A 14,279-nucleotide genomic window follows, 5' to 3' on the forward strand; every position below is an offset into this window, starting at 1 on the left:
AAGGAAAGCTGCGACTGTTGATTGCACGAAATGTCCAACATTCCACACTTTTTTTTCTATCTTTTCTCGGTTAAATAATTGCATCATTATGCTATTTGAAGTGCACTTTTTCTTGTTGTGAACACACAACTACAAAATGGCATAATAATGCATAAGACGTTGTTGAATGTGCAGATCTGAACGGTGTTCACAGCTTGAAATATGCAGTCGTGTGTCATGTCTGGATTTTGTGATCCGCAGGTCCTGTCCTGACTGTGAGAACTGGAGAAAAAGCTTTGTGTACTGGAAAGTTCTGAAGGGTGGGTATTCTGGATCCATGAATTTCCAACCCAAACACCAGGAATCGGTCAACCTGACAGACTTTCCCTTTTTTATATAATCTATCTCAAATAATATGATTTAGTCTCTTTTTACATTAGTTTCAACTGACTGCTCTTTCAAAATCCAGCACAAAGTCTACTTTATCATCCACCAATTTGCCAAGTGATTATTTTCGGAGAAAGTTTTATTTCATAGGTCCAACGTTCATAGATCCAGCTGAAGAGAACCAAAAATAAGAGCATATTTGAAAGCATGTAATCAAGTCATATGACATCCTGTAGACAAAACAGGAACATGAATAGAGCATATACAGACTGATAAACAGATTACATGGACAAATCTCACTGTGATCTCTGCTTATAAAAAGCACACAACATTTGATTTTGACAAGATGACCATATAAAAATGTCATTCTTCATGACAGTCATATAAGAAAAAATAAAAACCTTGCACAGCAATTGATTATTGCCACTGGTGCTACAATGAAGTTTCAGCAATGAATTACATTTTAAGTATTATTAAGATAATCCACATCTATAAGATTTAAAAAAAAATAATAATACTAATATTTATAAGAAAACATTAAGGTAATTTATTAGTATTTTTGTTTATTTATTCATTATTATCATTTATTCATGATTAATTATTATTTATATTGTTTATTAAATATTCTCATATTTATTTATTTTGCTTTTGGCTGTTTCTTCAAAACTTCAAAAATATCACCAGCTTTGTCTTCTTCTACAAAATACAGTACTGCAAGTTTTCAAATTTGCCATGAACTAAATCATTCTCCACTTCAAACCTGCTTCGAAGAGAGCGCGCTGTTATGAAATGCTTTTCATATCAAATCTCTTGGCAGACTTGACCGAGATTGCAAAAGCTCAAGGTTAGATTCCTCTCAGCTTGTAAAAGAGGTCCTTGGTGTTTCGTAGACGTTCCTCTGGCCATGACAGCGCATGACTGACATGATGAAAGTTTGACGCTTCACATTCTGAGGACTGATGACATCACTGCATGATGATGTCAGGCTCAATGTTGAAGAGCAGGTCATCGTTGCCTCTGCGCACCTCCAGTAATAGAGTCGTGTCTTGATTGAGCGCTTCCTTCAGTTCGCTGGTGTTCATCAGTGGCTCTCCATTTAACTTAACGATGATGTCACCGTCTCTGATGCCCCCTCTGAAATACATTTGGACATTATCACAAAATAAACGGCGGCATTTGTGGTCAGGGCAATATGAAAATATACGGAAATATGAAATATTGATTTTAGTTCAAATTATTTAAAGTCCCCTTGTGGTGAAAATAAAGCTTTTAATGTTGCTTATATGTCTATGTGGCATTTTTAATATGGTTTAAGACAAACAATGTGCAAATTCATAAGTCAGTCTCAAAATCACGGTTTGAAATCGCTGTTGTTTCTGACAACACAAACTACCTTCACAAACTCCGTTGTAACCAATCACATCAATGTGTGATCATCAACAAATGGATCTCTGAGCTGGTGAGTGGAGGCGGGGCTAATTTGCATATCCATAGAACTGCATATAGGCCTACTAAATGAGGCAAGGGTGTAGAGTTACATTCAAGCTACTTTAAGGCATGAAGAAAAAAGGTTTAAATATGTAATGTTGGTGATAAAAGATGAGTTTTAAGGGATACAATTATTGACTACAGGGGGACTTTCATATATTGCCCTGTATTTTATCTTTGAGCCAGAGTTTAAAGAAGTCCATTACTGTTACATCCACTGTTACATACTGTTACATCCTCCTGACTCCCTTGCTTTCCCATCATGAACTTCAATTCCCATAACCCATTGCCTGGATGAGTTTATGTTTGTTTATGTTAAAGTTTCATGCGTTTTAGGAAGGATATTCCAATGCACCTTTGCAGCCAGTGTGGAGGTGGGGGGGAAAGCGAAAGAAACCGAAAATTCTCGGGACAGCAGCATGTGTCCAAATTTTAATCTTAACCATTCTATTTCATCAGAAACTATCTGAAAACAGGGTTTTAAGTGTAAAATACCGAACTTGTCCTTTAAATGCCAGTTGCGCTCACGCCATGGCGGATTCGCTATATTTACATGGCGGAATTTGCAAGTTCCTTTGCATTCACTTTAGACCAGGTTTCAGTTGGCCAACGGCACAGTCTATTTCAGTTGTCTCAAAATAGAAACACGCCAACAATGCGCCTGAACACACCTCGTTTTCAAACCAGCACTCCCATGGACACACAAATGGGCGCAAATGTATTTGCTATTTAAACAACATGAAACAGGCAGGACCTGAAAAATGAAAACTGCGTCGGGCTGAAACTAGCAAAAAACACTTGTGTCGTGCCTGGTGCCGCATTGCGCCGGGTGTATGAGAGGTCCCATTGTATTCAAACCCTTATCGTAACTCTAACCCATAGTAAGTACATGTTGTAATTAACATTACTTAGTACTTAAATGTATAATTACACTGTAGCACAGACACCTTCAAATAAAGTGTAACCATCTTTTCAAATATAAGCACAATATAAAAACATCTATACACTCAATAAGTGCCTTGTATCACATTATTAATTGAAATGTGATTACATAGCAGTTAAATACACTAAATATAAACTGGGTCTGAATACATCACATCGGGTCGGGCCTCTGCATACCGTCTTACCACCAAAGTTTAAGTATTTTAAAGCACCAAAAAAATCCTGCATACACAAATGGTTGAAACTACACACAGCTCCCTTACAACTCTCCTTTAGTATAATGAATGAATTCCAGTCTGTCATTTGTCACTTGTTAATAATTCAATAATTATTCATTATTGTAATATTGTAATTACAATAATTTTCACTACAATCTGAGATGCAACTGAGATGCAAGATGGAGCCAGTTGCTTTTTTATGAAAGGAGAGTGAGGAAGTACAGTGTGATATGAGAAAAAAAAACATTAAAGTAGCCCCAGATGTGGTGTCTGAAATAGGATACAGTGTCGCCATGGATGACAGCAGATATTAGGAAATATCTCAGAGGGTCGTGTTGAATATAATATTGAATAACAGTGTTACGTTAGGAGGAATTTTTGTCTTCTTCAAAGCTTATCATAATTTTAGAATATGTATAGAAATGCTAATCATAATCGCTTCTATATAGATTTATTGCATAAACATGTATAATACAAATCTGACATATCTTTTTGATTTTAGTCTTCAAAATGTTGTCATCCACAGAGCATAGACAGAGATCAAACTTATTGGCTGGGAGTTCTGAAGCACAACCACAACTGAAAGACCACATATCATCTGGTTTGGCTGATGCTTACTTCTGAGCAGGGGAGTGAGGAACCACCTCATGGACGTAGATCCCACTGCTGACATCAGGGAAATCTGGATTCTGCTGCCTCAGCTCTTCCACCAGACTGGAGGAGACAGACAGAATGCCTCACACACACACACACACACACACGACTAAACAGCAAAGCGGTGTTCATGCGTTCACTCACGCTTCTGTGATGGTGAGCATTCGGATTCCAATGAAACGCTTCTTCACTGATCTTGTCTCTGAAACAATATGTAAAAGTTTTAACACATTTAGTCCAGAAAGAATGGTTCTCAAAAATAAAACATGTTTAATATCAGATCATTCATACTCTGACCTCCCCTTCCAATTCCCTTGTTCAAAAGCTGCCCCATGTACCTTTGTTTTGCTTTCCCAGTGAATCATTTAAGAATTGAGTAATCCTGTCTGAGGGAATGGCAAATGAGATTCCTGCAGCTACCTTGAGGGTGTTGATTCCTATCACCTCTCCATCCTTAGTGAAGACACATCAAGAAGAAAAATGAAATACTTGATCAGTATTAAAAGGAGACCTAAAAAGTAAAATGCTATATGTCATAATTTACTCAAACTCCATGCCATGTCTTTGCTTCTGTGGAGCACAAAAGGTGAATTATTGAGGTACAGACTGTAATATTACAATTATATTGAAAAGAGTGGATATTCTTTTAAAAAAAAGCATCTTTTGTGCTCCACAAGATAAGAGAAAATAAAACATGGGGAGATTAAACATCAACAGAATATCACAGTATGAAATAATTACCAAATTAACGAGTGGTCCACCTGAGTTGCCATACTGAAAACAGAAAAAAAGGTAAATTATTGGTCTTCAAACAATTGTGCACATACCGTATCTATATGGGATTAGGTTTGTGCCAAAATTACTGATAATAAATGTTCAAGTATATTGAACACAAATATAAAATAAAGTAAAAATATTACTTCCACTTTAAAACCACTCCAAAATTCGATAAGAACCTATTTTCAGAAGTTCAAATGAAATAATAATTTATGTTAATTATTGGTGCTCAAACTATTTTACAGACCTTATCTATGGGGTTAGATATATGCCAAAAGTACTGAATATATAAATATTCAAGCATTGGACAAAAATATAAATCCAAAATGTAATGTAAAAAAAAAAAAAAAACAGACAGCTGATGGACACCATTGACTTCATTAGTATTTTATTTCCTACTATGGAAGTCAATGGGGTCCATCAACTGTTTGGTTACCGACGTTCTTCAAAATATCTTCCTTTGTGTTCAGCAGAAGAAAGAAATTCATACAGGTTTAAAACAACTTGAGCGTGAGTAAATGATGACAGAATGTTCATTTTGAAGTGAACTATTCCTTTAATGAGAACCAACTGCCAGAACTGCAAGGAAAAACTAAAGAATAAAACAGAATAATTTAAACTCTGGTAATGCAATCATAAAATGCTGATTATCAAAAAGGAAGCAGTATAATCATTAAAAAGACGAGTGACTTTAATAGATTAAAGATATCGAATAATATTTTTCTGTTTTAAAGTTTTTTTTCCACAATTTATATTTTTGTTCAATACTTGAAGTTATGTTCAAAATATTTAACACAGCTCTTATCATCATTTCCATAATATGGACCAATTACTAATAATGAGTAACTTGTAAGCAAAGTGATTTTAGAAATGAATTTCAGAAGTTGTCTAGACTTCCCAGTAAGACTCTTAACATGCATTATTCTGGGTATTCTGTGTCTTACGTTGATGATGGCATCAGTCTGGATGTAGTCCATGTCTGAGTCATGGAGACCCAGTTCTTTCCCATCTCTCTGTGCGGTGCTGACAATTCCTGTGGTCACTGTGTTCTGCAGGGCGAACGGGCTGCCGATCGCAACCACAAACTCACCCGGGCGCAGGTCTGCAGAGTGACCCAGCAATAACACAGGAAACTTTTTCTGCCAAAGGGGTTGTAGGAAGTCGTGATTAAACACACTTTGACTTCTGTATGATAAAGATTGCTCTTCAGTTTGCAGTTTTTTTCTTACCTGTGTGTTGATTTTGATAGTGGCAATGTCAGACTTCTTGTCGATGTCCTTGATCGTGGCCTCATGCACATCTCCATCACGCATCTGTACTTTGAGTCGCTGGTGACCCGAAACAGCTGTGGTGCTGGACACCACATGAGCATTAGTCACGATCAGCCCAGTCTCTGACATTACAAAACCAGAACCACTGGAAAGAGGAACCGTCCGACCAAAGAGGGGGTGGCTAGGGGGCAAAAGTGAACATATAAAGGCATCGGACAAAATTCACACATTTAGTTCCAAATACTTTGCATTGAACATTCAGAGTGATTCAAAAATGTTTGTAAAACTCCAATTAAGTTTTTTTTTTTGGTCTTTGGTATTAAATTTGGTTTTGATTTGTTTCTTTGTAAAAAAAAAGAAGTACACTTTCGCATACTTTAAAAAAATATAGTACTATATAGTACTATAAAATATATTATATAATAATATAATATAAAATATAGTACTACTCATTACAGAAATAATTTATGAATATACGTTTTTAGAAACGTAATTGCATGTTAATCGCAGTTAAATGAAAATGTATTGTGAATAAAATTTATAATAAATGCAGTTAGCTGAACTTAAGAATGCTTTTTTCAACCCACTTACTGTAAGTATGACTTAAGTAGGTACATCTTTATATGTAATTTCATAATTACTTTTTGAAATATAGTTAAAGTGTACTAAAAAATGTACTGTACTGACAAGTACTAAAATATCTTTTAATGTCATTTGTATTGTAACTTGTGTCATGAATACATATAATGATGAAGTTGTAATTTAATACATTTAATTTATAAATTAATAACTTTAAATGTAATATTGAAATACACACTACATCATGCACATCACATTGGTAATCAAGTACTTTGCATGTTGAAATTAGTGTAATTCATTATGTAAAAACATAATGCTTTAATATGTACTTTTAAGTAGGCCTAAAACTTTTACATTGTTACAAAGTGCTCTTTTTAAAATTGTACTTATTGCTTTAAGTGTGAAACATTGTCATGGAAGTGAAGTATACTTAAGTGGCCTTTTATTTCATAAACCCTTTGTTGAATCAGGCATAGATGAACATCCAATAAAAAAGAAATAAAAACTTAAGGCAGTTTTGATTTATATGCTGTTTAATGTTGATGATCGTGTTAATTAACATAATGCTTTTATCTGCAGTATCTACAGTCTAACAGTGAAAACATGGATCAATGTCATGGACGCGTTGTGTCTTAAATGACAGAAATTTCTGTCAATGGCAGGGAAAGAGTTAATATTCTATTATTTGAAAGTAAAATTTTTGAAAAATATACTTTTCATCTGTGAAGTACTACAAGTGCACATCCAATGCAATGAAACACACTTCTTTTCCACAAGATTCTTTTTCATAACATTTTAAAATGCTAATCACCTCAAAACGTTCAATAACATGAATTGACAAGATAATAGAAAAATATGGGTCTATATAAAACATTTGTTTACCCAATTTCTCCACGCCACACTCTTTGTCATCATTCACAAAAGAACAGCCTTGGCAAAAGCAGTAGTGCATATGTTGAGCTTAAGACAGCAGTAACTCTCACACAGATGTGTTTGCCAAAAACCTTCCTCACTTCCCCACAGTTTTAAAGCACTGTACAGATGGCTGACACACCATGAAAGTGTTTGCAAGTGTTTGGGCTTACTTTAGGAACAGCTCAATGTGCACCACAGCAGGGGCGATCTTCTCCACCACGTCAGCAATGAAGTTGAATTTGTACCTCGGGCTGTTGGGGTGTGCGGGACCTATACTAGCAGAAAGAATTACTCATGTTAATAATCCCACTACGGTCAAAAACCAGCACCATGTTTTCTTTTTTAATGCAGCTACTGTCTTTTTATAGTCCCAAATAGTCTGTTCTGGCTCAAGGGGGCATGGTTATTGTTTAACTTCTTTCCTGCAGATTCAGATGGTATGTTGATGATAGTTGGAGAAAGTCTTCTCAAACACAGGAAATGTTCCTCTATATATGGGTCTAAAATCACTAGGTGGGTTTTATCCTCATGCATGCTTGAGTTGTGTTGGGTGTGCAGTGAAGTGTGTTCAGCGTGTAAAGATATAGTAATTAGGGCATGTCATTTTCTGCAAACATCAGGGTGGTTTTTTCGCTTGACTGCTGTTTCCTCTTGGCCGTGTTGGCACCACCATCATTCCATTGCATGCACACCCTTGTTGTCCTACTAACCTAAAATTGAACCTAAGATTATTTAAAACCAGTAGGCTACTTTAAATACTACACCTATCGCTTACATTGTACTTTTGATTCCTGTCTCTGTTAATTAACAGTTAATGTTTTGTTAATTAAAGTTTTGTTTAGGCTTTAATTAAGAGTTGTTGGGGGGAGGGGGGGGGGGGGTGGAATGACTACAGGGGGACTTTAATATTGTTAATACTGTTGAAATATATGGAAGCTTGTTTCTGCCATTGAAAAAAAAAAAATGATTGCGACTTTTTATCAGACAATTATTTTTTCCCCTCACATTTATATCTCATAATTCTGAAAAAAGTCATAATTGAGAAAAAAAAGTCACATAATTGTGAGTATAACTTGCTATTTTAACTTTATTTCTCAGAATTGCGACTTTATCTCACAATTCTGAGGTAAATATTTTACTCACGAAGTCAGTGGGGTTTTTTTCCCTTCAGAATTGGACTTTATAACTCGCAATTGCGTGTTTATATCTGTCAGCAAGTGTCGCACAGACAGACAATGAGGAAGGATAAAGTTCAAATACGAGTCTTTAATATTAATCCAAAGCATAAAACAGAGCCAAACGCAACAGAAAAAACGCTAGCACAAACGAGACCGGACCCTTAACACAGGAAAAGGCTGACAAATGAGGTAATTAATGTAACACAGCTGAGCTAAACAAACTAATGACATAGTAACCATTACAACACAAGAGGAGCGGGAAAAGAACAAAGGAACACAGTACTAAAAGTCCATGAAACCGAAACTAAGAACAAACTCGACTGAATATTTGTAACATTACGCCCCCTTCCTTGTAGTGTGAAGTGGAGAAGGCTTAGGAGGAGGATGTGAAGATGGTAAAGGGATGGTGACTGGCAACGGCCGAGGGATGGTGACAGGAGGACGACGGAACCCTGGCGACAATGATGGAAGATGCCCGCTGATGCAGACCCAGAGCGTAGCAGTGACGAAAGCCCATGGCGTAGTCGAGGGAGGGAGGAGCCAAGGTGGTGACATGACAGACGACATCCGTGCTACGACCGATGGAGAAGGAGCCGATGGATCCCAGGGCGCAGACCGGGAGCCAATACTTGAGCGATACCGCTGGCACTGGAGACCTTGGCGCAGTCACGGTGACAAGCGTCTGAGGCGAAGCCAGAGTACTGTGCCGAAGCTGGTGTGACGGAGGACAGAGGTGGAGCCGGAGGGAAGGAGGAACCCGCTGTAGCTGTAGGGGTGGAAGGACTGAGCGCAGCGGAAGGCTCGTTAGTCCGTTGTGAAAGTAAAGTGACGACTGACCGAGGTGGAGCCGGTGGGATGAAGAAACCCGGTGGAGCCGCAAGGCGGAGGGTCTCTGGTGAAGTCGAGGGTGGGAGGAGCCAAGGCAGAGCCGACAGGTCGACGGGCCGAGGTGAAGCGAAGGGATTAGAGGCTGGAAAGTCTCAGCAGTTGCGCATGGTGGTGGGTATAGGCGCTGGGTGTGTCCTGGACAGACAAGCCCTGAGGTGTCGGGGAGGTCTATAGGGTGATAGTCCACCCCGATCCAGAACAGCGATTTAATGGTCTCGTCGTCATAGGGGCAGGTGGCGGCAAGACGGCAGACCAGCAACATGAAATTAAAAAAGTTTGCAATTTTAGCAAACTCAGAAGTCAGAATTCAGAATTCCAAGATATAAAGTCTCAATTCTGAGACAAAGGTCAGAATTGCGATATATAAACTCACAATTGCTAGAGAGAAAAAAAATCTGAATTGCGAGATGCAAACTCGTAATTGTGAGGAAAGAAAGTCAGATTTGTGATATAAAAAGTCTCAATTATCTTTAAAAAAAAATTTATTCCTTAGCAGAAACAAGCTTCCTCAGAAAAGGTTATGCTACTTTATATTAAATTATTTTGTAGCATCATTTGTAAATGACTTTGCTGTCATATTTGATTAATGTAATACATCCTTGCTGAATAAAATAATAATTTCTTTCAAAAAGCAAAAATCCTACTGACCCCCAAACATTTTAATGGTAGTGGGTTAATATATGTGTAAATAAAATAGCTTTACACACATATTAACCCACACAAATGTTTGTTTTTATGTTTTTAGTAACTAAATAACTGAAAAATATTATTTGGCACAACTTGATCCACTGAAGTTGAGTAAACTCAAAAATACTTTGCAGCTGGTCGCTTTATTCTTTTAAGTTTACTCAACTTTTTATTTTTTTAAATGCATTAAATGTTTGGGGGTCAGTAAGATTTTTGCTTTTTGAAAGAAATTCAGATATTCAGATGTATTATATTAATCTAATATGACAGTAAAGTGATACATATATATATTAAAGCTTTATTCCTGCATGGCTTTCTGGATGAAAGTATTTCATGAGTTCACACTTGCAAATAAGTTACAAATAAGTATAGAATAAATGGTATGCATATTTGGCGTGCTGTCAGGGAGAGGGCTCTGAGCTTGGATATTGGGCCCGAACCCAGAATACTCCCCCTGTATTGCTGGTTAGGAAGTAACCAGGTGAGTGTGAGGAGACGGGGTGCTGGAGGGATGCTGAAAAACTGTCGAGGAACATTGGTGAGTCAAATGAGTATATATATACTGTAGGTCTCCACTCATGCTGATTGGATAGACATGTTGATTACTGATTGTTGACAGCTGGTTGGAATGATGTGATAATCCAATCGGATCAATTATTTGAACGTGCTCCTCCCGAACTTTGTTAATAAAACATAATTTAAGCTTTATCATTTTGAAGCTGTGAGAAACCAAAAGAAGCAATAAAATTACACTCAACTTCTAATCATTAATCAAATGTAACACCCCATATAAAAGCACATTCCAGTATGGCTGCATCACGGAGCTGTGACCTCTAAGATTTCACAACTGCCAAGTAAGTCAACTTCCACTGGCAACGTGTGCAAAATTCATTTAGATATAATATTCTAAAAACGCCACTCAACCCAAAGTCAGCCAGGCATAAACCAAAGATGAATGTCTCAATGGTTTCCTCATTCATTTTTTCCAGTCTGAAATGGTGAAGAGACGAGACATCAGAAGAGCAGCTGATCACACAATCTGGGCAGCGTCTTTTTCTGAGCAACTGGGTTTCTTAATACAATGATTGCAAGGGGAATAGTTTTATTCTGAGGTTTTAGACTTGGTAGCCTAAATTGTATAGAATGATAGACTATAATTTATGTGACTTTTAATGCTGTAATGATTTGCTTCTCTCCAAATAGGCATTTCTGCGGGTTCTTTTGCTTACAGTTTTGCTGCTTGTCCCAATAAGCTATAGTGGCTAGTGGCATTGCAGGGGCCAACAGTAATGGGTGCATGATTGTTACCAGCTTGGCTCCTTTAAACCTGGTTTTGCTCAATTATTGTTGTGTTTATAGAGTTAACAGACCTAAAGAGCTGACCAGGTCATCTGTCTTCATACACATAATTTCACCCCATCATAGCCTTTTAATTCAGTGTCTCCAGAGAGGTGGTAACATTTCCAATAGATGCCTCCTCCCTCTTCCTGTCAGCTTAGAGATAACGTTTTACTGCTGATCTGGAAGCAGTTTGATATTTCCTTTTAATGATAAAGAAAAGGGTGTTGGTGTTGAGGTCTTATCCAAAATCAGAGCAAAACGGCAAACCTGCACTGAGAAGCGCAGAGGAAATCATGTCTGGTCTACAGAGCACAAAGCAGCTCTATTTCCGAACTTCTCTGCAGCAGCCATTTGCACGTCAAGTTTGAGGTCACAGTCCCATTGGTCAAAATACCCATGATGCCTCATCTGATTATCAGTGGAGTTATATGCTATGTGATGGTCGCTAGAGGAGATCAATGGAGTATCTTCTGAATGCAGGAATTGAGACTCGAAAACACAGTGGACTCAGTCATCATGGTGTTGATGAAGGAGAGCTGCTCTTCTCTGTGTGTGTGTGTGTGTGTGTGTGTGTGTGTGTGTGTGTGTGTGTGTGTGTGTGTGTGTGTGTGTGTGTGTGTGTGTGTGTGTGTGTGTGTGTGTGTGTGTTAACCAAATTGTCCCCAGAATTGAGATAAATTGCACTGATACTATTGGATGAGAATAAAAATTGAGCTAATTTGATCTGAATAATGAAACTAGAGCTGCTATGAAGTCGTTTCAGAATTGATCAACTGTTGTTGAACTGAACTGAATCAACATTGCACTAAGTTAAGTCTAACAATGACATTATTGTCTTCTGTAGAGAGCTGCTTTATATAGGGGAATTGAATTTGTTTCATAATTGGTGAAATCTGCAATATCGACACTGTTATTGAACTTACTTGAATCAACACTGAAATAACTTGAATTGAATAATGAGGCTATTGTCTTATAGAGCTGCTTTAAATTGTATATATGTTTCATAATTGATGAACTCTGCAACATTCACTGTTATTGAACTGAACTGTATCAACATTGAACTAAATTAGGCTGAATAATGACAATATTGTCTTCTGTAGAGCTGCTTGCGACATTAATAATAGAATACCGCATGGATGGAAAAGGCTCAGATTCGAGAACCAGAACCAACTGTTGTGTAACCAGTTATTTTACTGTTTATTTCTGTGAAAGCTGGTTGACTTGACTTGACACAAACCTTGATACACATTAAAATACAGTATACATAATATATAAGGGGATTTTTAGAAATACATTTCTTCAAGATTTTATACAAACAAAGTATGCCTAAGTTAATGTGGGAAAAAACACATCTGTGTGTCTGAGTGGGGTTTAGGCTTGTATTTGCTACATTATGAAGTGTTTTAAACTAATGTCATCCCATATTTATCTCACCAAAAATGTACCACAATACCGCCACTATCATTAAATAAATAAACAAACAATAAACATAAATTATATTGAAAAAAAATCAGTTTAAAGAAGAAGAAAAAAAGGTTAAATCCCATTTAATCAATGATTATATTTTCAGCACAAATAAAGGCATGCATACATGTTGGTTTTGATATATGTTAAATATCTTGCTATACACAAATCACTTACCTTGGTGGTTTTCACAGGGTCCTTTGTGCGCGTTGGTGACCGCGGGCAGACCCTGCTGTAGCGCTTTCCTGCTCACGGCCTTCAGCTGGCAGATGTTCCTGTACGTGTTCCCGTCACTGCCACACACTTTACTGCTGTACCTACACTGACAGACCCCTTTGGACAGTCTCTTTCCAGACGGGTGCTTGCACTCCAGACCGTCCCCGCAGGGCAGATCGTCCTTGCGGCCGCACGGCTCCCCCTCTCCGTGCGCGCACACCAGGCAGCAGTTACAGCGGTCCGGCACATACCCGCTCGGACAGCTCGGGCTCGGACACTTACTCACATCACAGCGCTCCGGACACTTGAGTTTAGGATCCGCGGCAGCATTTTTAATGTAAACAAAAACTACCGAAACGAACAGAATGACCTGCATTTTAAATGAAAACGTATTAATTCTCAGACAGCCCTCTGGAGATCACCATTACGCATCAGATTTCCACAGCAAAAAGCGACTTTCCGATGAGATGTGTGCGTTCCTGTAGGCTCAGTTGAAAGACCAGTGTGAAGAGGTTGTCCCAGAAAGAGGAATATTTCTTATCCAAGCCAATCTGATCTCTTGGTGTTATACTATCTGATATTCCACGTGCAAATGATTAAACCAGTGTGTGAAGCCTCTTGATGTGTGGTGCTGTTCTGCATCTGCCGACCATCTCAACATACTCGACTGGAGTCTGCTTTTCTCTTCTCCCTAGAGGAGGCGGGGAATTTCGTTTACCTCAAATCACTGAGTATTCACATGTGGGAAGTCCGACTCATTTCCTTTCGAACATTTCGTTTCAGAGAACCGATTCATCTAGCATATTCTTTTTGCAGCTCAAAAACAAAGTTAACAATAAACAATAGGCTACTAAAATGTATTTACTCTCGAAAAGGTTAATGCTGTTTATTTAAAGTTAAACGTGTTTGTGGGGAAAAAAAAGTGTCATACGATCGTAAACATATTTCCAGCTTTCATTTCTGCTGTCTCGGTTCTATCAGACAGTGAGTTGTCCGAATCATCTTGTGAAAAAGAACTCCACTTAAATGTATTGAATGTAGCCTACACTTGAATGTAAAAGTAAATAAAAAAAATTACTTGCAGGTTTTTAACGTTAACGTATCTTTAATGTACTACTAAATTGCAACGAATAATTACAAATGGGCAATTACAAAATAGAAATACACAAAATACACGTTTTAATAGAAATGACATTAAAGCATATTCTAGTTTACCATAAATACTTGTCAGAACATTTGGCAGTACAATTTAAACATAACATTGATAGGAATTATGAAATTACAAAGAAAAAATT

The 14,279-nt window shown here is 37.5% G+C and overlaps 1 protein-coding gene across 1 annotated transcript; it reads right to left on the bottom strand.

Moving 5' to 3' along the window:
- Positions 1-938: 938 nt before the first annotated feature.
- Positions 939-13,677, bottom strand: htra3b (HtrA serine peptidase 3b). Its single transcript, XM_079604950.1, has 9 exons — positions 12,946-13,677; positions 7,381-7,480; positions 5,675-5,897; positions 5,390-5,584; positions 4,410-4,442; positions 4,007-4,121; positions 3,813-3,870; positions 3,633-3,728; positions 939-1,500 (listed from the first exon to the last, which is right to left on the bottom strand). Exons 1-9 carry the CDS (start codon positions 13,358-13,360, stop codon positions 1,332-1,334), a joined length of 1,404 nt encoding a protein of 467 aa, XP_079461076.1. The 5' UTR covers positions 13,361-13,677; the 3' UTR covers positions 939-1,331.
- Between the last annotated feature and the right edge of the window lie 602 nt (positions 13,678-14,279).

The sequence above is a fragment of the Phoxinus phoxinus genome (genome assembly GCF_949152265.1).
Source record: "Phoxinus phoxinus genome assembly, chromosome: 2".
Taxonomy (NCBI): Eukaryota; Metazoa; Chordata; class Actinopteri; order Cypriniformes; family Leuciscidae; genus Phoxinus; species Phoxinus phoxinus.

Excerpts from the sequence above, each read along its gene's own strand:
- htra3b (XM_079604950.1), bottom strand. The coding sequence starts at position 13,360 with ATGCAGGTCATTCTGTTCGTTTCGGTAGTTTTTGTTTACATTAAAAAT. Across the intron at positions 4,122-4,409 it reads GTGGACCACTCGTTAATTTG|GATGGAGAGGTGATAGGAAT; the intron begins GTAATTATTTCA and ends GTCTTCACTAAG. Across the intron at positions 3,871-4,006 it reads ACTGGGAAAGCAAAACAAAG|AGACAAGATCAGTGAAGAAG; the intron begins GTACATGGGGCA and ends ATATTGTTTCAG.